This window comes from Centruroides sculpturatus, unplaced genomic scaffold (assembly GCF_000671375.1).
Source record: "Centruroides sculpturatus isolate CEXI.00-Female unplaced genomic scaffold, Cexi_2.0 scaffold1257, whole genome shotgun sequence".
Lineage (NCBI taxonomy): Eukaryota > Metazoa > Arthropoda > Arachnida > Scorpiones > Buthidae > Centruroides > Centruroides sculpturatus.
In genome coordinates this window covers 60,025-86,175 of record NW_019385383.1, presented here as the reverse complement: position 1 = coordinate 86,175, position 26,151 = coordinate 60,025, and the positions used below count along the sequence as shown (strand labels likewise).

At 26.2% G+C, this 26,151-nt stretch overlaps 1 protein-coding gene across 1 annotated transcript in view; it reads left to right on the top strand.

Moving 5' to 3' along the window:
* LOC111638378 (receptor-type guanylate cyclase Gyc76C-like) overlaps positions 1-26,151 on the top strand; it is a 126,885-nt gene that overhangs the window by 98,832 nt on the left and 1,902 nt on the right. Inside the window, exons 5-20 of the mRNA XM_023384079.1 lie at positions 5,558-5,739; positions 8,785-8,926; positions 8,996-9,168; positions 12,307-12,406; positions 12,488-12,566; positions 12,682-12,688; positions 18,720-18,878; positions 19,742-19,846; positions 19,950-20,021; positions 20,112-20,280; positions 20,472-20,621; positions 21,806-21,986; positions 24,372-24,512; positions 24,760-24,883; positions 25,481-25,724; positions 25,795-25,893. Of these exons, the coding sequence (XP_023239847.1) occupies positions 5,558-5,739; positions 8,785-8,926; positions 8,996-9,168; positions 12,307-12,406; positions 12,488-12,566; positions 12,682-12,688; positions 18,720-18,878; positions 19,742-19,846; positions 19,950-20,021; positions 20,112-20,280; positions 20,472-20,621; positions 21,806-21,986; positions 24,372-24,512; positions 24,760-24,883; positions 25,481-25,724; positions 25,795-25,893 (2,127 nt within the window). The remainder of the gene's footprint in view (positions 1-5,557; positions 5,740-8,784; positions 8,927-8,995; positions 9,169-12,306; positions 12,407-12,487; positions 12,567-12,681; positions 12,689-18,719; positions 18,879-19,741; positions 19,847-19,949; positions 20,022-20,111; positions 20,281-20,471; positions 20,622-21,805; positions 21,987-24,371; positions 24,513-24,759; positions 24,884-25,480; positions 25,725-25,794; positions 25,894-26,151) is intronic.

Below are 26,151 nucleotides of genomic sequence, written 5' to 3'. Positions count from 1 at the left end.
CGAAAAACTCACAAAAATTGCAAGGTATGTCCGACTTTATTAAATAATTTTTTATGATACCACTGCAAGTTTTAATATAATTCCTATTTTAATATATGTTTATTTTTATATTAAATTATGAATGTTAATATTACTGAAACGAAGCCAACGAGCTAAGTTTGTTGCGACACAAATTGACAAATGGCAGAAACACGTTTTACAAGTACCGATTCACCCAATTTGAACCAGATTTCGCCATTAACAGTAGTGGTAAAACGGCGTGCCAAAAAATTGGCAAGAACTTAGCCGTATTCCAATGTCATGTAGTGTGTTCCAGTTTGCTTATGTTATTCATCCATCTCACTATGTTTTCGAGATGAATAGATTTGCAATCGAAGTTTGATTCTCTGGATAGAGATATTTTATGAAAAATTGGTCTATTATAGATTTGTTAATTGTCTAATTCAGTTATATAATAATTCGAAGACCCGCTATTAGAAAGAATACGAATTCATTTTTTAAAAAGGTCAAGTTCCTTTATTATACAAAGATTCCCTCGTATGTAATTTATTTAGAATTTCAGTGTTACGTTAAAAGTTAATATGATAAAAAGTATCTTTAGATGGACAGGTAAACGTCCAGTTAGTAATTTTGAATTTTGTAATCTACAAGTCATTTTGATAAAAATTGGCCATGTGGAATTAATTATATGCATGATGACTAGCAAAAAGTCACAAAGTTATTTACTATATCGAGTGGTGACTGTATGAAGACTGCAGGTTTTACGTACAATTGGACAGTTGAAATTGCACTCTAAAAGGAATATGCATATATGAATAGATCGTTAAATAAAAGTACACATATTAAATACTCTTTTCATACATTATCATGCAAATATATCGAATGCTCGTTACTCTCATAATCTTTTAATACAATATAGGCCTATATGGAACGTATGTCCAGTAGAATTTTCTTGGACTTGCATTGAAATCTTTTCTAAAGCTAAGCACATAATTAAGTGTATTACTATGCAAGATTATTAAGCAAGATGTCTGTATATAGACTAAAAAGTGAAATAATACAGTAATTAGATGAGAAAAATTAAATACGTAATTACCTTTCGAAACATTGCTATTTTCTTGTATAAGATGCCTTCGGTAAGGTCTTTCCAGAAACTACACACTTTGTCACAGTGTTGCAAGTCCAGATCGTTTAAATATTTAAATATGTGTAGTAGAATTTCTGGTATTTTCAACATATTAGAGGATATTTCTTGAGATGTTGTTGGTGTCACTGTCGATGCATCCTCAGTTTTTATTATTTTCATTTTAGAAATTTTCTACAAAAAACAATTGATTTTGGAGTTAATAATGTGTTATTTTGAATATTGAATTAACTATTAAAAATAAGCAATTATATAGATTTTCTAGTGGAATATAAGAAATGTATAGGTAAATATATAGATACTTAGAGACGGCATTGTTTGGCTAGTTTTGCGTAAATTCGTACAAAACGTGTCACGTGACTACCTTAAAACTTCATTCACCTTAACCAGGTGACGTCTCTGACGTGTTTCTTAAGAACTTTACAAACTTTGAAGCGTCTGCAGAACACAGTTTGATAGACATTACATTTGTTACATTTTCGATAATACCATATCATTCTATAACAAAATTTAACAACTTAAGGTTTGATAATGATGATTTATTTTTCAGGATTAAATCAGTTGCATGTACAGTATTATTTAACTGTTTACTAACAACGGATTTAAAACATCCTGTACAGTAACAATACAAAGACACACTAGTACTTTGGACGTTATTGAAAGGTAGCATTTATTTGGTAATAAGTGATTATTTAAAATATCATTTGTAAAGCTATTACAATTTAAAAGACATATAAAAATTTATTATACAAATGATTCTTTTACATATTAGTATTTTTGTATTGTTATTCTGCTGAATGCATTAAAAGTGTCTTAAAGTCATTTTTAATCCAGTTTTAGAATATACCCTTTAATTTTATTATGCAGATATCACTGAAATAATGTCTGGATGTTCAGCTTTTAGCCGTTCTAATTCTTCCGCAAAAGGATATATCATGAAAGGTTTTCTAAGAAATCATGTTCAGAGAAAAATTTGGGCTGAAAAAGTGCTCTGAGAAAATTGAAAATCTACAAATAATTCTTGTTTGTGTGAAGTTCATTTTGAACTCAAAATGTGGGAAAAGTGAGAGTTGATGGGAAAAAGAAATTAAAGTGTAATGCCATTCAAACTTTGTTTTCTTTCGCAAAAGAGCATTAAAATTATTCTATTAATATTTTCAATCTGTTACCTTTCTGTTAATGATTAGTGGAATAAATTGTATGTAAATGTAATATGTCAGTAATTCTATAGCAACAACTTTCAGTCCATATTGGCACATAGTATGCCACGTGACAATAATAACACGTGGACATGGCAAGCAAAATTGGACTCGTATCCAGATGTATTTTACTTTTTATTAAATATTTATTGGAAATGAATCTTACATAAAACAAGTGGAAATTTATAGGAAGATGCTCGGGTATTTTCAATATTCGAGACTCTCTTCTTAACTTTTCTATAAGATGTATGTTTTGAACTTTCCTTTATTAAAGCAATATATGTGGATTCACTATTCACTGATGTATTTTGAAATGAAAATACATCAGTGAATAGAGTTTACTATAAGTTCAAAACCAGAAATAGAAACATTGTAACTGAGGTAGCATTGTATCAATAGTAAAAAAATTGATGATTACCCAGTATTAGATAGGTAATTGCTACTTTGGAAAATAAATGAATAATTCTATTTAAACTAATTGTAATGAATATTTTTATTATTCGTTGAACCAACTGCACCAATTGCAATTTGATTTCCATATCATAAGGTGAGAACCAGTGGATTCTATGTAACTTAAAGGCAATTTTACAGCAGAAGAAGAATTTGAAATTAGGATTTTCCCAACTTTTGCAGATTAGAACTAAATTTTCACGTCAAAAACTTGCTTCTACTTCTGTAATGCTCATAAAATGACAAAACTCAGTGTTTACAGAAATATAATTGTCAAAAATGTCGAAAAGTGAAGAAATGTTGATAGACCCTTTGTCTGTTCTATATAGAATATACTTTAGTGCTTCATTTATAAAACATTTATAACATATATTTTTAAAAATTTCCAAAAAAATGATGAATTAATTTACATTTTAAATTATTAAAAAATATATCAATACAGTTAATAAGTTTGTATAATTTCTGCATTGTATATACAAATATTTTAATTAATTGAAATAATTAAAATATACAGTAGTAAATTCTTCCTTTACTGTTGATATAAATCTGATATTATCTCATAAAAAACTGGTAAAACCAGGTTGAAAAAATAGAGCTCAGTAGAAACATCTAAGAATAGGAAACGTTTGAAAGTTGTGGAATAAGAATAGTGCAAGAAAATTTGACAGTAAGACTCAACATGTGAATAAAGTGCACATTACACAGACTTCAACTACAGGGATTTTTGAGTCTTACTGTCAAATATTCTTTCACTATTCTTATTCCACAACTTTCAAACGTTTCCTATATTTAGATGTTTCTGCTGAGCTCTATTTTTTCAACCTGGTTTTATCAGTTTTTTTATTTTTATTTTTTTATGGGATTTTAAGTATTATTCGGTTATCAATAACTTCATAAGAGAATAATTTTCATGATAACTTATGTGATAGTGGTAGCTTGCAGATTTTTTTCAATGTCCCAGAGAATAAGTATGAAAACTTCACTGCAGATCATGAAAAAGATTAGAGTTAATAAGAGGGGGTGGAATCATGAATGGGGGAGTGTCCAGGTTTACATAGTAGTCTATACTTTCCTCAGTGTCTCAGAAAATAAATACATTATAATAAAAAATATAATAAAATGCCAAGAACAGAGACATACAAGCATTCTGTCATCTATAGGCTATACAGTAGTAGACAAAAGGTCTCAAAACGGATGTTTACAAAAAACTCGGAGGGTCAAGTTTGACACGATTCCAATACTTTCCCTTGTTATTTATAGGTACATAAGAACCATAAAAGTAAAATGGGGCATTATTTTATAAATATTTTATTTTTAAATCATTAGGCTTGTATTAATAGATTAAAAGTAATCTCAAAACGTCGCGTCACGTGATAACGATTGCTCAATAAAATTTTAATATTTAAAAAATGGGCTATAATTCTATAAATACTCAACATTTTTAAATAAAACCTTTAAAAGGACAACAAAAGAAGCGATCAGCTCTCGAAAGAGATATTAAGTATACAGTATGCAGCCTCCTAGATTTTTCGGTAGCTTGGTGTCGCGAAAATCTCGTTGTAAATCTAGTGGAAAAAATGCTAAATTTGGGATTGCGTAAGTCCAGAACGATTCAACGAATTTATTCAAAATTTAAGATTTCCGTAGCCTTCATCGCGGGGACTAAATATTTTAAATTTCATCCAAATCGGTTTGTTGGTCTTTGAGATATTAATGGTCAAATTTGGCACTTTAACATTAGACGTGAGCCTGAGCTCTACTACAGAGCGCGGTAACGCTTTATGAGACTATATAAAGTATATTTTCTTTCAATCACTTCTATGTAGTACTGTGTATTTTAAATTATATTCTCAATAAATAATACTGAATATATTGGAAATATTACTCCCCGTTTACGACGATTTTCAGAAACCAATTACAGTAGATTTATTTAGTTTTATTTATTTATTTATTTATTTATTGACATAAAAGCGAGGATTAACTGTAATTTAATTACCTTAGATAATTAATTAAATTCTATTTTTTATATTTCTAAATTGAATTAATTAAATAAATAGAAATATAACATCTCAAGTATAGTTTTTTCACTTGAATCTTTGACAGTTATTCAAAGAATAAACAAAAAATTCCATTAATTACACTTGAAATTTTATTTTAATTAAAATTTAAAATTTTAAATTATTATTCACTTGCTTTTACATTAATAACTTATTTTATATTAATTATTTGCTATCAATGTTTTGATATATATGTATATTTACATAAAATTTAATGCAGAACTTGAAAATTAATTCCTTCGTCTTAAATTGATGTGGAGCATCTTTGAATCTTTAAAAATAATTTTCAAATGTAAAAGATGCGACAGATACAACTAATTACCACCAATCTCCGCCATTTTCTTGTTAAGATAATTTTTAATCTACATAATAATGATATCGGCATAACACCGCGAGTAAATTATAATTATTCTATAGAGTGTGAATTCCATCAAAAATTAAAAATGTAAAGAAAATAAATAAAAAATTAACCATTAGAATTAAACATTTGACACCTTTTAGTTTTTATTATTCAGTGCATAACTGATATTTTTAAATCACTGGAGAACAAAAATTGTCACTCCAACAGCCACGTGAGTCACAGTGCCCCATTCAAGGGAAAATTTTGAAGAATTATTATATTTTATGATATTTAATATACATTTTTTTAAAATTTATATACATTTTAATGATATTTCTAACAATAATAATAACTTGAAATTATTTAGTCCCAGACAAAGAAGAACATTTAAGAGGAGACATAGACTTAGCATTAGAAGCAGCACAATCGTTACTCGTAATTGCTCCAAGTCCAACAGACGAAGCACAATATGAAAAATTCTTAAAAACAGTACAAGCTTATAATCGTAAACCACCCTTTAAGTTTCCTTCTCCTTTCCATTATACAAAAGTAAGATTTATTTTTATGATATTTTAACTTTAAAAATTACATTAACAATATACTCGTATATAAGCAATTAATTGCAGCAAAACTTTATTTTAAATTAATTAGTGTATTGTTTTTGCATTAATTAATTTAAACTTATATTTGTTAATACTCCTATTATTTAAATTCTATTTTATTTTTTATATATAAAGTTATAATAGTTTTTAATATATAAATTAATTAAACCATTTGTTACAGAAGTAGCGAAATGTATTATGCTAATTATGAAAATTATTTTTGTTTAATTCTATTTATTTAATGGTAGTAGATTTTCAATTATCCATTGTACATTGCTGGAATATTGAAATAAGTGGGAATTCTTGTTCACGTATTTAAATTTTATAACAATAAAATATTTGATTTAAATACTTAACAATGTAACAAACAATTTTCAGAAATTCATTATTTAGTTTAAATGATAAGACATGAATATTAATGAATTTTATTCCTCTCTTATGGAGAAAGAGGGATGAAAGTGAAGGAAGTGAAAAACATACAAATAACTCATGTTAATAATCTTGAAAATTATTTTAAAACAATGAAATTAAAATAATTACCCCCATAATTAAAGAAAAAAATAGGTTTACTTCTTTTTCTCGTCAATATCATGGCATGAAATAACCAATGTTATAAGGAAAAGTTATTCCGAAAATGAAATAGTGGAATGGCGTGTTTATATTATTGAATCGGTGGCATATATAAACATTGACTTATCCCATTCCACTTTTCTGATAACGCCTTTCTTTATAAAGGTGATTCTTTCATCTCGTGGTATTGATGAAAGAAAGACATTGTTCATTCCGTGTCTTCCATTCGTCAACAGTGCGAGTCATGTCATTTATGCCATTGTTTTAATATGATTTTCAGGACTATTGACGTTAATTTCTTGTATTTTTGGAATAAATATTATGAAACATCTAACGATCTGAATTGAAAACATTATCTAATTATCTGTTGCTACGCATTATCACAAGCAATTCGAGTTTCGTAATTTCAACGTATGGATAAATTGAAAGATACTCATATGTTGGATACAATGTAAAATAATTAGGCTAATGCAAACCTATTACATATTTCAATTCTGAAGAGAAGAATTTATAAGTAATTAATTTAATTATTTTAAATTAATAAAAATAAAGATAGATAGATGTTTCTGAATGCATTACCAGAAAGAATAAAGACAAACCAGAAATTAGATGAAAGGCTGATTACAGAAAAACAGAATTGTTACAAAAATGAAGACGAGATTGGTGGTGGGATCTAATTACTAGTTTGCAGAGACATTCTAATTTTCATTAGTTCATACGATTATAGTCATTTCAGTGCCCCATTCTGAGCCATTATGACATTTATTAGATAGAAACAGGAATGAAAATATAGATACACATAAAACTTCTTGTTTTATGTGTATCTATAATACATATTTAATTGCATACTACTGGATATCTTCTATCTAACAATGATCAATTGTTAGATAGAAGATCTCAATGAACTCTTGATTCAATTGGTGACAAAATAAGAAAGCCGTATCAATACAAATATATTATAAATTCTTAGAGCACCAACAATAATATTTTAATTATGTTTAATAATTGGGAAGATATTTATAAATATAAATTTTCTTTCGGAAGAAAATAAAATTATTTTTTTTAATTTTCAGTCATATCAATCATAGACTGTTAACTGAATCACATTGAATGCATATCATTATAGCATAACTCTTCAATTATGAATATTTTCATCGTTGTTTTGTTTTATATTTAACTTATCATAAGCAGGAATCTTTATGAGTGTTCTTGGCATATATTTAATTAATTTTTAAGGGAAAAACATATAAATTCTTATAAATCTCTCTTGTTTTCCCCATTTTATCCGCACTTAAACGTAAACCTACTAATCTAAGAAATGATAAAATAAAAAAAAATAAAAAATCTATTTATTAATACTAATTAAATGTAAAAATACTGAACGTTTTTTCTATTCAATTAAATGTCGAAACTTAAAATAAATATTTGATTAATTTTTATTACTGTAGATATACATAGCCCTTTATAGATCTGCTTGGACTGCAATTTGAAAAAGTTGTAGTAAAAAGTTGACCTATAAATTCCCACTGTCTGTCTGTCTGTTTTTCCTTAATCTCGAAAAGGGTGCTAGATAGATGAATGTCGAGACCAGATATGGTCACCTTAAGAAGCAGTAGGACCCAGTTAATTATACACGAACTTCCGATGCAAACCGGAAGTCAACTTCGAAAATTTCCCCAGAACAGAGTTACATAAATGACCGGCAGAACACTACTGTTAACAGGAAAAGTACGATGTACAGGGGCAAGCCAATTTGAGATGTAGAACATATATTTTAAATTATATTAATTAAAAATATGATTAAAAATTGCAGCCTAGCATTATGACGATGTCACAATAAAATAATTGCTCGTTTAAGATAGCAAAAGATTAAAATTTTTAACACAAACTTTAATTAAAAAAATAATAATTTTATTAAAAAATACATTGTTCATTACTACAAAATCATTAATTATATTAAAAAAAGTATAGATTATTTTTTATTAATAAAGTTTCCATTTGTTTAATTAATGTCTTTGACTACTTCACAATCGCTTAGTAATCTGAATGTCGTTATTCTTAACCCCTCTTACATTCACAATGAATTTCAGAAGAAATCTTCTTTAAGGAACCTCATGTTTAATGTTTGATGTTCTGAAAAAGTTATCAATTAGTATTTCATATAATATGTTATTATATACAAAAATTTAGAACCTTATAACATAATAATGAATGTATCTTAGGAGATAATCCTCAGAAGCCAGATAATTATACGAATTTCATTATTTCATGTTAGATATGTATGCTTCGGTGTTCAGTTAAGGGGATCTCGTTTCATATCCCCGAAGAAAATTTATTAATTATATATTATTTTTTTTCATATCTTTATTGTGTTTTCATACTATTTACCTTTTAAAGATAATTTTAAATTAAATTTATTTAGCACGTGACAATGTTTGCTGTTTATCTGTACGATGCAGTCATGCTCTTCGCTGACGCTTTAAAAAATATATTAGAAGAGGAAGGTGATCCTAAAAATGGTACTCGTATCATTGATCTTATATTAAACAAAACGAAGTATACAAGTAAGTATTTCTATTAAATTCTTTAAATATTCGAAATTTTATATAATAATTTTAAAATGAAATATTTAGGTATTTCGGGTGTTGAAATGCATTTCGATAAATATAGACAAGTTGAAGGAAATTATACATTGTTCGCTCGATACCCGAAACCAGCTAATCATACTTTGAAAGGAAATCTTGAAGTATCACACGTTATGCTTTCTGCTGGTATATTTATTATGGATGAAGATAAAAACGAAATTGTAAGTTCAATGATCTTTTAATGAATAATGTTTTTCTAATAAATTTACAGTTATTTACAGTATATACGGCTAACGTTCAGAACGCGTTATGGCTTTTCTTAATCACCACAACGCGTGGGGTCAAATATCATGAAAGCCACGACACGAATTTCGCTTTGTGGTCTTTTTGAATTAGTTACCACGCATTGTGGGTGATTTAAAGAAACCGCAACGCCTTGTGGACTTTTTTTTTCGCTCAATGAGCATTTTCGTTCTTTGAGCCTAACATACATTTAAGAATGCGGTTCACAAATATGATGCCAAAATTATTCGTCATTTGAATTGGGTATTTTGAATGTACATAATGCTGCAGGAATTGATATCAATTGTTCTTCTGTAATATAATTTAGTACTACTGTACATGCAGCATACAGTATGTCAAAACATGCAGTAACTACATGTTACTACGTGCTTTGACAACTCAGACACGTGAATGTTCAGATGAGTTCATCATTAATAGAACGCATTCTTTTGAATTTATTCATATAATATTCGTGTCTTAGGTATAGAACGTGGCTTATAAAGTAATGAATTGGAGAAGCTCAGAACATTTCCTTCATACGTTCATACTATCATTTTCATACGTTTTTGCAGATTGATATTTAGCGCATTCTTCAATAAAAATCAGTATAATTAGAGCAAATACTCAAATACTAGAGAGTATTTGAGAAAAGTGATATTTGTCTATCTCTAATAAATAAAATCCTTTTTTTCACTGAAATTTATAGAGCTTTATAAAAATTTATTTATGTACATATTGTACATCAATAAATATTATTGTCCATACTATTATATTAAATATTATAAGAAATATTAAAGAAGTGAAACTGTATAAATAGAAACTTAAGCCTAATACTTTAAACATTTTAAATTATATATTGGGTTATTGTAAACCAGAGACATCATGCGACTTTGTCGTATTGCTATAGAATTGAGGAGAAGTTGCTTTTTTTGTAATTAAAAAATTTTAATTAGTATAGTACATGTAAATTATCTCTAACGCTCTATCTAACCCGAGCGCTGACACGTATTTGAATGGGTATGTAAGGGAGTACGCGTGTGTAAGAGTGAGCTCTTACACGCATATGCATACACACACGTATGTCTTTACATACCCATTCAAACACGTGTCACTCTCATACTCATATTTACAGAGAAAAAGAGTCTGTTAGAGAAATAGTGTGTGTATTTGTAATTAGAAGAAAACGGTTGATGGCCACACCAGAAGGCAATCCTTACACTTGACCACGACGGACGGGTGACGTTTACATTATCTCGAATTCAATTGTTTTGTTCTTGTGTATTGTTCGTTTCTGGTACCCATTTTTCGTTAGGCGTGTACAATGCTATTTTTTAAATCTTTGCTCCTAAATTCCGTTATGTGCATTCAATTGAGTCAGAGAGCACGGACATTATCACTTTGACCGCACTATATCTCGAAAACAAAGTTATGGACTCTCATTTTTTATTGAATTTTTTTTTGATTTCTTATCGCAATAAATAGGAAATAGCAAAGTTTTATCAAAATCGGCTCATCAAATTTTGGGAACGAACACAACTGTGTAAGAGATTTCGTAGAAGAGATTTCGTTAACGCTCCGCCTCAAATATTGTGTTGTTGGTAGGGCTGCAAATGGCCAGTTTATAGTTCTGGAAGTTCTGTTCTGCTCGTATCTGTTGATGTTCATTCCGTGGTTCAAGAACCAATAAAATTGTGAGATGGTATCACGTATTATGTATTAGATGCAAATGCTGGATCGACTCACCTTGTTCAGTTTATCACCCATGGCTCAAATAATATATGAATCATGGATGATAAATTGTATAATAAAACTAAACTTAAAAAATCATCAATTTTATATAACATTAAATTGATAGGATATAAAAAAATTTAAAAATTAAAATGCTTTTTATGGAGAAAATATACAAATAATTTGTTTTCTAGAATTAAGCATATTAAATAAGCCCAACTCAAATAATTTCGTTATGTCGAGCTTTTGATAGTGTATTGTAGATCTTTATTATTCTTGATTTAACAAAAGATAAATAGCAACTAACTTTGAATTTGTCTACATTATGGAATAAGGAATACATTTAGGTTACGTGTAAGCAAGTATACAATCGGACTCCAACGAATTCCTACCTTTTAAAAACACTATTAACTGTTGAACTGTAACAGAACGTTGTTCAACGTTCTGTTACAGTTCAACAGTTCTGTTAGGGTAAGAGATAAGAATTACATTATATTGAATGGCATTATGAACAATTTGCAAATGAATTTGCTTTGTCGATTTTTATCTTCTTTTAGAAGGCCGCAACTAAAAGTTTCTTCGGGAAAAGTAGTCTTATCTTTTAAAGTATTTTGTTACATTCGTTGTAAGATACGATGAAAGCTGAGTGCTAAAAAACAGAGCTATAACTCTTTAACTTTATGGCATCTTTCCATTTCCAACTGACAACTTTTAAGAAATTAATGAACTTCAGATTATGATTTACAAATACTATTTATTACTACAAATTTACTATACTTAAATCTACTAAAATTTACTTACTATCAAATACTACAAATTTATAACACATAAATTAATAAATACAACGAATTTTAAATCTTAAAACGTAGTAAATAATTATTAAAGTCAATTAAAAGTATATTAAATACTAATTAAGTGTAAAATTGGTAGAAGAAAGATATCTTGCACATGGCAGATTTAAAATGAGTGTTTTAAAATGTTCAATTTTTTTCTAAAGATTTTTATATTATTATTGATATATCAATTTGAAAAACATTTAATAATAAATATTGTACTTTTAAATATATATACAGCATAGTTTTAAACTCTTTTCGTTTCGTCTATTAAAAATGAAAAATTTTTGACGTGCCAATAATTTTTTTGTTGATTGTATGTGTATAATACATATACAATCCTCGTTTACGACTTAACCGTCGTAAAGTGAGCCATTCCATTTCTCGTCAAATTAGTGTCATAAAGTGAGATTAATATAGTGATAATAGAAAATTTATATCGACCGTAAAAGAAGAAAATGTAAAGTAGTTCTGCTGCATAAAATATTAATAATTAAATTTTTTATGATAAATTAGAGTCTTCGAGAACGAAGAAAAATTGATTGGATCGGAGGAGAAGCACCTCTTGACGAACCACCTTGTGGTTTCGATGGAAGCCAATGTCCAGATATATTAAGTAAGTAAATGAATATTTAATGAATTTAACGAATGATTAAAATAACCAAACAATAATTAAGATTTACTTTTTTTTATTTAGCTAAAGTACGTAAGATAATTTGTGGAGTGTTGGCCTGTATTTTGTTAGTTGTAATAGTCAGTTCAGCAATGATTTACAGGTATATTATTATTATTATTTTACAAATTATTATTGTAATATTAACTTATGAATATTAAATACAATTAAGAGTTAATATATAAATACTGTATATTTAATAAAATTCGATTTAATAGGAATAAAGTAAGAGAAAAAAAAATTAGAAATATTATACTTTAAAAAATAAAACGATTAGATAAGTATTTAATTTTAACCTTTATAAGTAGAGAAATTTGTTACCCAAAATATTGATTCCTTTTATCAATTTTAATGCCATATGAAACCGGAGATTTAAATTCATATAATAGGTACTGAATCTTGACATCTGAAGCGAAATTGCTGCTGAAAGTTTTAAAATGAAATTATCAGATAAGTTTCATGTTAATGTTAATAAAATTTAAAATTGTTATTGATTTTTTCCTGATATTACAACTTTAAACTATATAAGTCATGATATTTACCATTGGTTATCATTGTGGAGATGTCTCCATCTTCTCTTCTTAGTTTCTTTTGTTATCATTGCATCACATTAGTTTCTTTTAATAAATTCGTTATATATCTTCAGAACTTAAAAATATTAAAAATATTAATTTATTATGTATTCTGTTTTTGTTTTTATCCAATAAAAACATAAATAGTATCAAAATTGATGAGATAGAAAGATATATTTATCAATCTCTTATTAAGTTTACAACGTTATGAATATATTAAGATTCCTATATTTTATCAAGCTCACTAAGAAATTTTCATTTGAGTAATCCCTTTTAGAAAGAGTTATTAGTAGTAAATCGAATAAAATTTATTTTAATAACTTCATCACTTATATAAAAAAAGTGAAATATTGGATGAGATTATTTATTAATTAATAATAATTATTATAATTGGTAAGTATTCAAGTTATACTTTTACAATTGTTTTAACGTGCCCTTTTAATGTTAGAATCAATAAAATAAATGTTACCTAATATATTTTACTAAGTTTTAAACATATTCTGAAGTTATAAGTCGATGTAAACAAATCGAATTTGTAACTAAATTATTCATTAATTTTGTTACATTTAAGTTTTAATTTTCTCATAATTTAATATTAATGATAAACAAATGAATATTAATTTGAGAATAATAAACATTATAAATTAAATATTATTTAATTGCTCATTAAATATGAATAAATTATATATAAAATTATCAAAATATCTCTTTGACTAGTTGAAACTAACTTGGATAAAGAACAATAAAGTTCTAAGTTCCAGTTAAAATTTGAGAAATTTTTACTATAAATCAGTTTTTATGCGCTATTATTTTTAAATTATAATTAAAATTCTTGAAATTACAAAAATTATCATTAATCATTGCTTGTAATCTTGAAGAGTAATTAATAGATCCGAAGGAAAAGCTATTAAATATGGATTTCAATGATTTAAAATTGAAAAAAATTGTTTTAATGTTTCATGGAAAGAATAAGTTAATCGATTTATTCCTAAAGCTGAAAAAATTAATTTCTACGCTTAAAAAATATTCAGGCAATTCTCCTTACGGATTTTTTGATAGAAAAATTAATTTTTGTAATTTTTCTAAACTGTTCTATTTAAATATAAATATAAAAATAAATTACGGGTTTGTACAGCTTGTAAATATCTAATTTTTAGATCAGTATAGAACTTCGTGTCTATCTTATTTCACAAAACTCATCAAGCAGTAACAATATCTCTTTTCGTCTTTTAAACTTTTCTACATCCTGTTTCAGTGCATTGAAAGAGAATTGTTCCGGAGATAAAACTGTTAAAGATATTTTTAATTATAAAATTAATCGAAACAATTATTCTCAGTTATTAAATAGAACTTAAATTACTTCGAAACGAATCTGAGAGTCGATTAGATTAGATGATTCACGAATTGTCATCCTCGCGTATCAACTGACCTTAATGTTTTCTGTGTTAGATGAATCATTTTAGTGATAATTTTATAATTTTTAAAAATTATTTTATAAAAATATATAATAATTTCTAAATATAATAATATCGATAATTTTAATTAAGGAAATGTGAATTATTTATGAGTAACATAACTAATCGCTGAGTGAATGATTTTTAATTTGATAAAGTAAAAAATTTTCATCAAGAAACTTTTTTTTTAATTTAGCATCTATAATATTTTACATTTTGGTGTGAAGAATATGTTTCATACCCTGGTTCAGTTATGGGGAAGGTCAGCAAGACCCTTTGGTTGTAGCCCAGGCACAGAATGGCTCCAAAATTTAGTGTTGTATGTAAACAAACAAATGGCATGAAAGTGATAAAAAGTTTCATTTAATAAATGTAAAAATCTGTTTTTATTTGTTTTATGTTTTAAAAAAATTTTTGAGGCAGAGTAGGCCCAACATATATGACGTTTGAAAGACGTTTGTTAGGGTTCTATACACTTCTCTAAGGTCCTATCCCTGGAAACATTCTTTTATGAAAAGACCCATTTTTTAAAATTTATATCGATATTAATGTAGAGTCTGCAGGATTTGTGGGTGAAAAATATGCTTTTTAAATGAATTATAATTAATAACACTATTTTTTAAAATGCAAAGATAATACGTAGTTTTGATGATTATTTTAACAAAAGAAATTGCAAATCAAGAAATATATAAAATAATATGCCGTTCAGTAAAAATTTAGTAGGAGTACAATAATTCTAAGATTACAGCACAACGATAAAATTGACAATGGATATTCTTTTCCAGTTGTGCTATTGCTATTTCTATTTTCGTTACCAACGATTTTTTATTTTTTATTTATGAAATTACTTTTATGGTCGTTCTACTTATTGCATGTATTTTATACAATCACTCATTATTGTACAGAGCTGCCTGTTTTAAAACTAATTTCGTAACGTTTATCTACACTATCAAGCTTTTCTTCGCAACTTCTCAATTCCATAATAATTTATTTTCCATTACATTAAATTCAGCACATCTAGCACTTTTAAAAATATTTATGCAGTTTCTATACAGATAACGATTGTATTCTCTACAAAAAGATTCTAGATTTTTCCGACACAAAAATTTTTAAACGTAATTCCATGATTGATCCTTTGAGACATAAATAAATTTGGATTGGATTGAATTGATGGTATAAAACAATCCAACACTTGGGCATTTTGCCAAGAGGGGTGCCTTTCGGGAGGACTGACAAAAATAGATTGTCTTTAGTGAAAAAATATAAAATATTGTAGTATAATTTAATGATCTTATCTATGACTCGTAGATACAGGCCAGATATCTGAGGCAATAGAGGATTCTTGTTTCCTCAGATTGTGAGCTTAGAAAAAAACGTTCTTCTTATTGCGTAGAGGGTGGAATGAGTAAAAAAATTAATATGTATATTCTATTGTATGTATATTATATTGTTTACTAGAATATATAATATATATATATATATTCTAGTAAACAATCAAACGAGTCCTTTTTTTAAAGTTAGAGGATGGGCATCGGGATCCACTTAGTCATAAGGATATTATCCATATCCATAGATACGTTTTATGTTTTAGCAAGTATGAATATAAAATTCAGTGCATATCTGTTTATCTTTCTAATATGTTCATAACTTTTTACATAACAATACCATTCTTAATATAACAATCCACATGCTATTACTAAAATGCATGTTTTTACATTTTTATCTAGATTGTTATTAAACATTTATATTTTTCATAACAACGTAATTAAGGTATAATATAATTTGTAATATATATGAATATACCCTCTTGAAAAAATCCAATTGTTATTTTTTAATGCGGAGGAAATTCTAATTTAAAATAAAACGTTCTTGTCAACGTTGTAAGTTTGTAATTACTGAATTTATAATTGAAATTAATCTTGTATATTTATCATAGAAGTATAAAATAAATATTAATTTAAATTAATTAATTAAATATAAATATAAACAGAAGTATTAAATAAGCTATGTTTAAAAGTATTCATTCAGTTCTCTAAAGTTCAAATAAAATATTTATAAACTTACTTGGAAATTTAAAATATTTAAAATGTTTTTAATATTTTAAAATTTAAAAATATTTTCTTTCATCCTCGCGTATCAACTGACCTTAATGTTTTCTGTGTTAGATGAATCATTTTAGTGATAATTTTATAATTTTTANCTGATAACAGTCTTTATGCTCTATTAATATTATCTTAACGAATCTCTAATAATTTTTTATTATAATTTAAAAAAAATATTATTAAACAAATATTATTCTATAAAATATCTAGAATGACTTTTACATATTTTTCTCCACAATTTACATATATTTGAATGGAATAAAAATAATGTTTTAACTGTAGAAATGATGCACTTTGCTGTAAAAATGAAAAAAAAGTCATTAAAATCTATTTTCGATATTCTTTCTGGAAATCAATAAATATCATTATAAGAAAAATAAAAAAATTTTCTTGCTAAATTGTTAGTTTTCATTCACAGCCAATAATTCAAAATTAATAAAATGTTTTCAAAATTCTAATTTTAATTTCTTTCTCATCACTTTGAACATTGAGATAAACTTTTGCAGTATATATATAGCATTTTATAACATAAGTATATATAATATACTAAAAATTTTCATATACTAACTGCTGCATGGCGTTTTGAGTGGGTGGAAGTTGGTTTGGTTGGATTGGGCAAATATTATAAAGACAATGGTCTTAGAAACTAAAATATACACTTATTAAGGCGAGTATTTACAATAATTAAACTGAAAAATACGAAAAATTACTCGAGGTAAAGTTAAGAGAGTGGGCTTTAAGCTGCTTTAGGGGTGTGACTTCACAGTATTTTTTCTAGGGTGTCGAAGAATATTCTTGCCAAATTTCGTGATGATACATTGAACAGTATAGAGAGAACCGTTTACCTTACATACATGCATATATAAATACAGTAGTTAAATACATACATATTTTGATTTNAGTTTACTAGTTACCAGTACTTTTCGCACAAAAAATGTAAGTGTAGTTATGATACCTTGTTTACAATTCACTAAAATGTAATTGGGGTTCCATAATACCACCTTCTCCTCTACTATAATATAATATAAGAGTTTGAAGAACGAAATAATCTAATAATCTTAATCTTTGCTGTTATTTTCTGCCCGGGCAACGCCTGGCTCATCTGTTAGTTTTATAATAATTAATACAGTAATGTAAAAAGTTTTTAAATAAAATCTCGTAACATTTGGCGCCATAAGCAATTTTAAATATTTTTGCCGGAAAATTTACTCAACTCCTTGCCGTATTTTTTAAAACTAGAAATGTAATTTTTACATATTTGGGGCAAAAATATGTGAGGTCAACTCCGTTAATGTTTTAATTGTTCTCGTACTTACGAAAGATGTAAAAGCAGACTAAGAACTTTTGTCTTCGATTATAATACTTTTTATACGTAATATTTAAAACAATAAAATAAAAATTCATAATATTAGATATAAATTCAATATTTCATCACGAATTTTATTGATCATATAACAAAAAAAATGACAATTATATATAGAAATATTGTTTTATATATCAAGTAGAATTTTTTTTAAAATATTTTTTAAAACATTTATATTTTTCATAAATATATTTGAAAGTTTCATATAGAAAGAGTAGATACCTTTGAAGACGTATTGTTTTAGTTCTCGGTATAGGTATCAAACAATTCACATAATAATCCTTGTCCGTAAAATTTTGATTTCTGAAATTATATAAAATTTCATTTAAAATGCAATTTATAAATTAATATATATATATATAATGGATAATAAATGATACCAATTTCTATTTTTCTTAGACAATTTTCTAGACATTTGTTAATTATTAAATAATGTCTGAATCACTCTCCTTGCTCTATAAGAGAATTTATAATTACTTTTATCTATAAATTTAAACTATAAAAAAGCTTAATATTAATTATTCATACTTATATTTAGATTCATATTAAGATATACAAAATAATTCACATTATTTTATTCATATTCTTAAACTAAATGAGCACTTTTATACTTCATTTAGTTTAAACAATGATTAATCTTTAAGAAAATTAAAGAAATTTTTAAGATATTAAATCTTAATTTGTGTTTAATAAATTAACAATTATAAAATAAGTAAAATCCTCATCATCATTAATAATTTAACACCAATTTTTTTTTAAATTTAGACTAGTGTAATGAGTCAAATTTCTATGGAATCCAGAGCAGTTCTTTATGCATTTACTGAAATTGCAATGTACAGAGGAAGTATTGTTGCTATTAAACGGTTTCAGTTTAATCGAAAATCTATGGATATTCCCCGAGATATGAAGAAAGAAATGAAATTGGTAAAATAATTATAATAATTCTATTCTTTTTAGTTTACGATATTAAATATAAAATAATTCAATAATACAAATAAAAATCTTTACTTGTGTCATCGATATAGAATCATAAACGGCTAACTCTATATTTTGCATTTTTTCAATATTAGATATGTATATGTATGTAACCTTACGCCCTCGACCATGGGACGTTATGTTTTAAAATTTCTTATCTGTCTTTAAAACTCCTAAAAAGTTAAATAATTAAATAAAATTTATTGATGTAATTATTTGTCTCCAAGCTTTGCCCTCCCCTGGAAAATAGCTTAATTTTGAGGGTAGGAATGAGTTTTATAAAAATTGCAAATACTAATAACAAGTAAAATCTTCATTAAGTCCGACCCCACTGGAGATACGAGAGGTGATCCCTGTATCTCGCCATCTCCTTGATCATTAACTTCCAAAATTTAATAGCGTCAACGCCCCTAATACACAAACCTCCCCGCAAAATTTCAGAAATTTTCGACAAAAGGTACAGGAGTTATTAAGCTTGGAATTGGATAAACAATTATCCATACTTGCAGAAAAAACAGCAAACATTTTTGCATTTCTCGACGTTTGAAGATCACCTGAGTCCAAAAATGTAAAAATCTTGGGGACTATTTCTTGACCGATTGCCATACTTCCCCTCTATTATACATAACAGACGGAAGGGTAAAAATTATTATTTAAAACTGTTAGATTGTTAGGGTTATGCTATACACTCGCAACTACCGATAACACTTAATTTGGGTAATTTCCATTATTTATCAAAGAATAATTTTATATATAATGAAATTAATTTAAATATATTTTTTAGGAAATTATAACATTTTATTATTTTTTAGATGAGAGAATTGAGACATGACAACATTAATTCATTTATTGGAGCTTGTGTAGAACCAAATTGTGTCTACGTCTTAAATGAATATTGTTCCAAAGGAAGTTTGCAGGTAATTGCTTTAAAATTATATTCATTAATTTGCTTAATGAGTATTAATGAGTATAGTAGATTTAATTTGTTAATTAAATAAAAGTATTATTATTTTTTTAAAGGATGTTTTAGAAAATGACGATTTTAAACTCGATAATATATTCATTGCATCTTTAGTCTTTGATCTCATTACGGTAATTAACTAATTTTTTTTCATTTTAATTAATTTGTATTAAAAAATAAATAACGAAGAAAGTTTATAATGCTGTAAATAATAATTTTAGGGTATGATTTTCCTGCACGAGAGCGATTTGAAGATCCATGGAAATCTCAAGTCTTCCAATTGCATTATAACTAGTCGTTGGGTCCTTAAAGTTGCTGATTTTGGTCTCCATTATTTAAGATCATTAACAGATAATGATTCTTCTGAAAATGATTACAAATACTTCAGAAGTACGTACTTGATGGTATGATGAGTGAGTGCATAGCACGTTTATTTTAAGAAACATTAGCCACATAATGATTCCGTTTACAAGTTGTAGTGTAAACTAATATAAAAAATATTAAATTTATCCGTGTTATAAGTTATAAAAATCAATTCATAAAAGATAATACTTTGACTATTTAATTTTTTTATTCCGTAGATCTTTTATGGAAAGCTCCCGAAATACTTAGAAATCCTTCAGAATATCCTAAAGGATCTCAGAAAGGTGATATGTATGCTTTTGGTATTATTCTTCACGAAATTTTCGAACGTCAAGGTCCTTACGGAAGTATAGATTTACAACCTAAAGGTAAGAAATAATATTTGATAATTTATAGTAACTTTATTTATCAATATTTGAGATTAAATATTTAACTTATTATTATCATATCAGATGCAATCTCTAGAGAATATTTAGGGAGGAAGATATATAGAAAATATGAAATATTATCTTAAAATAATGAAGAGTGATATATAATACCCTATTTTAATGTGTCATATTCAAGATTAATGTTTTTAGTTAAATTCTTTTTAAAAGTCTTAAAAAATTTTTACAAACAATTAATAATTTACTCGAAAACATATTTAAATAATTTTATTTATGCGTTAATTAAGCTGTTCTCATTTATCAGTAATTTTATTTATTTTTTAACTTTAAATTGATTTAAGAATAATTTAAGAAAGTCAACACATTCATTCTGTTGAAATAAATGAAAATATAATGAAAAGTAAATTTATAAATTATATAAATTTATATAAAAGAAAATTTTAATGCGAATATCAAATATTTATCGAATGTTAATGCATCGTTCGTGCTTTTGTTGTTATATTTTAAAATATTTTATGTGATATTAAATAAATAATTGCTAATTTTGTATTGCATAAGTTATACAAATATATAATTTTTAATAATTTTAACATTATTTAAATTAGAAAGAACGAGTTTATTATCTTTTCCTTTATTTTTATCAACACAATATATACACAGTATATATTAATTCACGTAAAATCAAAAAATTGTCAGATGAAATAAATTTATAAAGCTCTTACAAACAATTTTTGAAATAAATCCATCAATATATAATATTGTTATTATAATGTATTTTCTACATAGGAAAATATAAAAATTATATAACTGAGTCGAGCTATTTTCAAAAAACATTACCGTTGGTTTTTAGTAGTTATTTTCTTCAATAAAATATTATTATGACAATTTTTAAGATTGTTTATAGAAAGATCTTTACGAAAAATTATTTTTTATGATATTTTAATGCACACAAAACTCAAATACAAGAAATAAAATTTTATAAAATTTATTTCTAAGTTGTTATTACATGTATTTTTGATTCCGTTTATGCTTTAAAATTTTTGATGAATTAATTTTAATTATTCAAATTAGTCTTGCTAATATTATTTTAAAAATTTTACAATTGATTTAAAGTGTAAACTTCATTAATTTAAGAAGTATTTTAATATATATTTATTTTGAATTAGACATTGTGGAAAAAGTAAAAAAGATTCCAGATGGGAATTTGCCCTTTAGGCCATCTTTTTCCAATTTGGAATGTCAAAATTACATACTTCATGCTATGCAAGATGCTTGGAATGAAAATCCTGAACTGAGGCCCGAATTTCGTCAAATGAAAAGTCGCCTCAAAAATATGAAGAGTGGAATGTGAGTATTACATAATTATTTTCTTATCTAAATCATACGAATGAATAAATTCTCACAGAAGCAATTTACATGGAATTTTTCACGTGTCCATCCTATGAATATTTTATGCACTTTTATATTTATGACAAACTTAATTACTTTATTCATTTAATTTATTTAAATGCGTAAAATGATATTAAATTTTTCAATTATTGTACATTTCTTCTGGGATAAAGATTTCATTCTTAAGATATAACGAAATCTTTAAAGCTCTAGATATTTTAAGAACTCATAAAATATGCAAATTACATTCATGGAAAAGTTTCTTTAGTTGAATGTCATTTGCATACTTAGCGATTTCCAAAAGTAAACATAAAAATATTTTTTTCATGTTTAGTATGTCGAATTGTCACGTTTATGAAAGATTTTCCAGAAAATAAACTGTTGTCAGAAATAATGATTATACATAATGCCTCTGTAGAATTTCATTTATTCATTTGTGTTGTTATATTTTAGAGTTTTTGATAACAACATAACGTAAAATGTGTTATCATTATGAGTATAAGGTCTGTTAAGAAATTATAAGATCAGTACAACATCAGTTAAGAATTTTCTAAAGGTTTACACACATTAAAATGTATTATTATATTCTTATTTAATATAGATTAAGATAATTAAAATTTAGAGTGAAAAATATTTAGAAATATTTCAAATTGAAGACTAAATACAAATAATAATTTGGTGTCTTCACACATCCTTCATAACCACAGGAATACATCATGAGCAGAGTCCTTCGAAAGACATCAAAATTTTATTTGTATTTAGTCTTCAATTTTGAAATACTTTTAAATAAAAATTTATTTTATTTCTTAGCGATTAAAAAGGTCTGAAAAGTTTTGTAAAGAGTAGTACCATAGAGAAATTAAGTAGGGCACTTCGGCTAAACAATCGCTGTGTGTTTCCTGTCTTGGGATGAACGTACAGTACATCTTGCGTGATTCAATAAAAGGATTTAATTACGTTGCATTAAAAAAAAGAACTGTTAAGTAATTATAAGGTCATGGCTAATATTATTTTTATTTAAATTTTAGGTAAATTTTTGAAGAAATAAGTCCTGTAAGCAATAATAGTATGAAATCGACAGTAAATTTGAAATTCTGGCGGTTTTCTAACTTTTTCAACTATTTTCAGCCATAATCTTATAATTTAAGAGTGCCGTGCGGCACAGAGCTTTAAAATAATCATATTTATCAAATTTACTATCCTAATGGTTTCAGAAATCCTATAGAGATGATAGATTTCAGTTTAGAAATAATGGAAAATTTATTAATAAGAGAAATACCTAACGAATTTAAAAAACAAATTTACTTATATATCAGTTTGGAAAAGTCTAAGAAGCTGTTTAAATATCAAATGCATTAAAATAAAAGCAATACTGAGGGAAACAGTAATACTTCAAAGGGCCAAAAATATAATGTTCTGAGGATGAATGAAAGTCGTTAATTTTCTCAGTTGAATCTTAATGATCTTGATGAAAGCTGTTGGATTTAAGAAAGGAGCGTAAATTCAGCCATCACGTAGGGAGTCTCTGTAATGGGCCACAGATTTAACAAGAGTTGACATTAGAATAAATTTAGAAATATATCAAATAATTTTGACAGAAAAACGATTTTACGTCGACCGTTAATTGTTGGTGAAAACTGGTAATTTCAGCAAAACAATGCTCCGTACCATGCTTCTAGACAAGTGAAAGAATAATTTACAAAAGAAAATATTGAAGTTTTGCAATATCTTTTATGAAGTTCACATCTAAATTCTTCAGAAAACCTATGAGGGATATTGGCAAGACACGTATATGCCAACAATCACTAATTTTTGAATATGAATGAGAGTCGTGATTAACAGTTGCTCAGTTAAATTTTTGAGTGTGTTAGATATAAAGATGCAAATTAAAATTTTTATATTTTAGCTATAAATTTTATCTGTTTTATTTTATATTAAATAAGAATATAAGCGTAAATATATTATTAACATTTATTTATATATGAAGACTAGAAGACCGGACTATATTACACAGATCTTATAAGCATATTTTTAAACAGAATTTTTCAAATATTTAAGTCGTTATTAACTATATTAAGATTATTGAAGCATTTTATAATATATTTCATACACTTAACTGCACCGGAAGTTCGTATATAGTTAATCGGCGCCTCCTGCTGCTAAGATTTCCATATCTGGTCTTGACTGTCATCTATCTAACACGGTTCTCGAGATTAAGGACGGACTGACAAACAGACGGACGGGCGACAGTGAAATTTATGTCTACAATTTTTCAAATTGCAGCCCAATAAAACCTACAAGTATTATTGCCTTAAAGTATTATATATTTTTATTTTCTTTCAGGAAATCGAACATAATGGATAATATGATGAACATGATGGAAAAGTACGCAAATAATTTAGAAGATTTAGTTGAAGAAAGAACAGCTTTACTGGTTGAAGAAAAGAAGAAAACTGTTGCATTACTGCATCGAATGTTACCAACGTAAGTATACAATAAACATAAATCTGTGTATAAACCAAAACTTTGTTTATTCATTTAAAAAAAGTATTTGAAAAAGAATGAAAACTTAGTTTATAAGTTGAAATAATATAAGAGAAAACATGAGAAAACATCATCTAATTTATTATCGTATTTACCAATTTTTATAGGGAAAAGTATGATGTTTGATATATTGTAACGTAATAAATATTATATAATCGTTGCAATTTGTCTCGATATATCGTTCTAGGTCAGTAGCTGCTCAACTTATAAGAGGTGAAACTGTTATTCCAGAATCGTTTGACGCAGTAACAATATATTTTAGTGATATTGTTGGTTTTACCGAAATGTCTGCTTCTAGTACTCCTATGGAGGTGATTATAAGTTTTATATACAATTATTTGATAAGTTATAACCACATGTATTACCTTTCTATCTTTATAGTGAGTATTTTAAAGGAAGTTGAAGTATATGTTCTTTTATTAATTCGTAATGTTAAATAGTAGAATTATGTTTTCTTATGCAATTAATAATGACATATGTAGATTAATTAAAATTGTAACAATTTATTAATAAACCAAAGTTTAAATCATATATCTAGACAAGAAAGAAACAAAAACAATATGAATAAACTTACATTTTTAAATTGTTGAATGCTCCAACATTGTGAAGCATGCATACCATGACTTCTATAACTCTTCCATTAACAGCATATGCCATGTATTAATGAAAATTGAAGGTTCTGTTTCCATTTTGTGACCAAATACTTACGTTCTCCTTTGTCATTCCTTTTACGAAATTGTATGACGAAATTGTATGTTGAGTACCTTTAGACTAATGTAGTTAAGTATAATTAGTTTATGAACAACTAAATCATTAGAAATTTCAGTATAATTTTGTCATTTTTAAAGCTTTCTAACATATAAAACTAATATATATATATATATAGTGTTTAATTATTTAATTTTCAGGTTGTAACTTTTCTTAATGATCTTTACACGACGTTTGATGCTATAATTAAAGATTACGAGGTATATAAAGTGGAAACAATAGGTGATGCTTACATGGTAGTTAGTGGTTTACCCATTAGAAATGGTGATAAACACGCTAGTGAAATATGTTCAATGGCTTTGGAATTATTGGATGCAGTAAAGACGTTCAGAATTCGACATCGTCCTAATCAAATCCTAAAATTAAGAATTGGAATTCATACAGGTAAATTAACTAAAGCTTTGTTTTAATGAATAAATGATAAAATTATATACAGTCATATTATAACATCTAGGTCCTGTTGTTGCTGGAGTGGTTGGTTTAACAATGCCAAGATATTGTCTGTTTGGAGATACTGTAAATACTGCTTCTCGAATGGAGTCTAATGGTGAACGTATGTTTGTTTCTTAATGTTATTGAATAAATACTTGTATGAATACTTAAAATATATTTTTATTTAAATAATTATGTAATTTTTAACTTGTAAATTAATTTTTCCCAATTGATGAGTAACCATCTTCCCGAAAGTTATGAATTTTATTCTTAAAAAGGATGGAGCATAACTTCCATAATTTAAGAATTTTTGTCTGTATTAATACCGAATGAATTCTGTAATAATTATATTTATGAAATATGAAAACTCTCAGCTTAA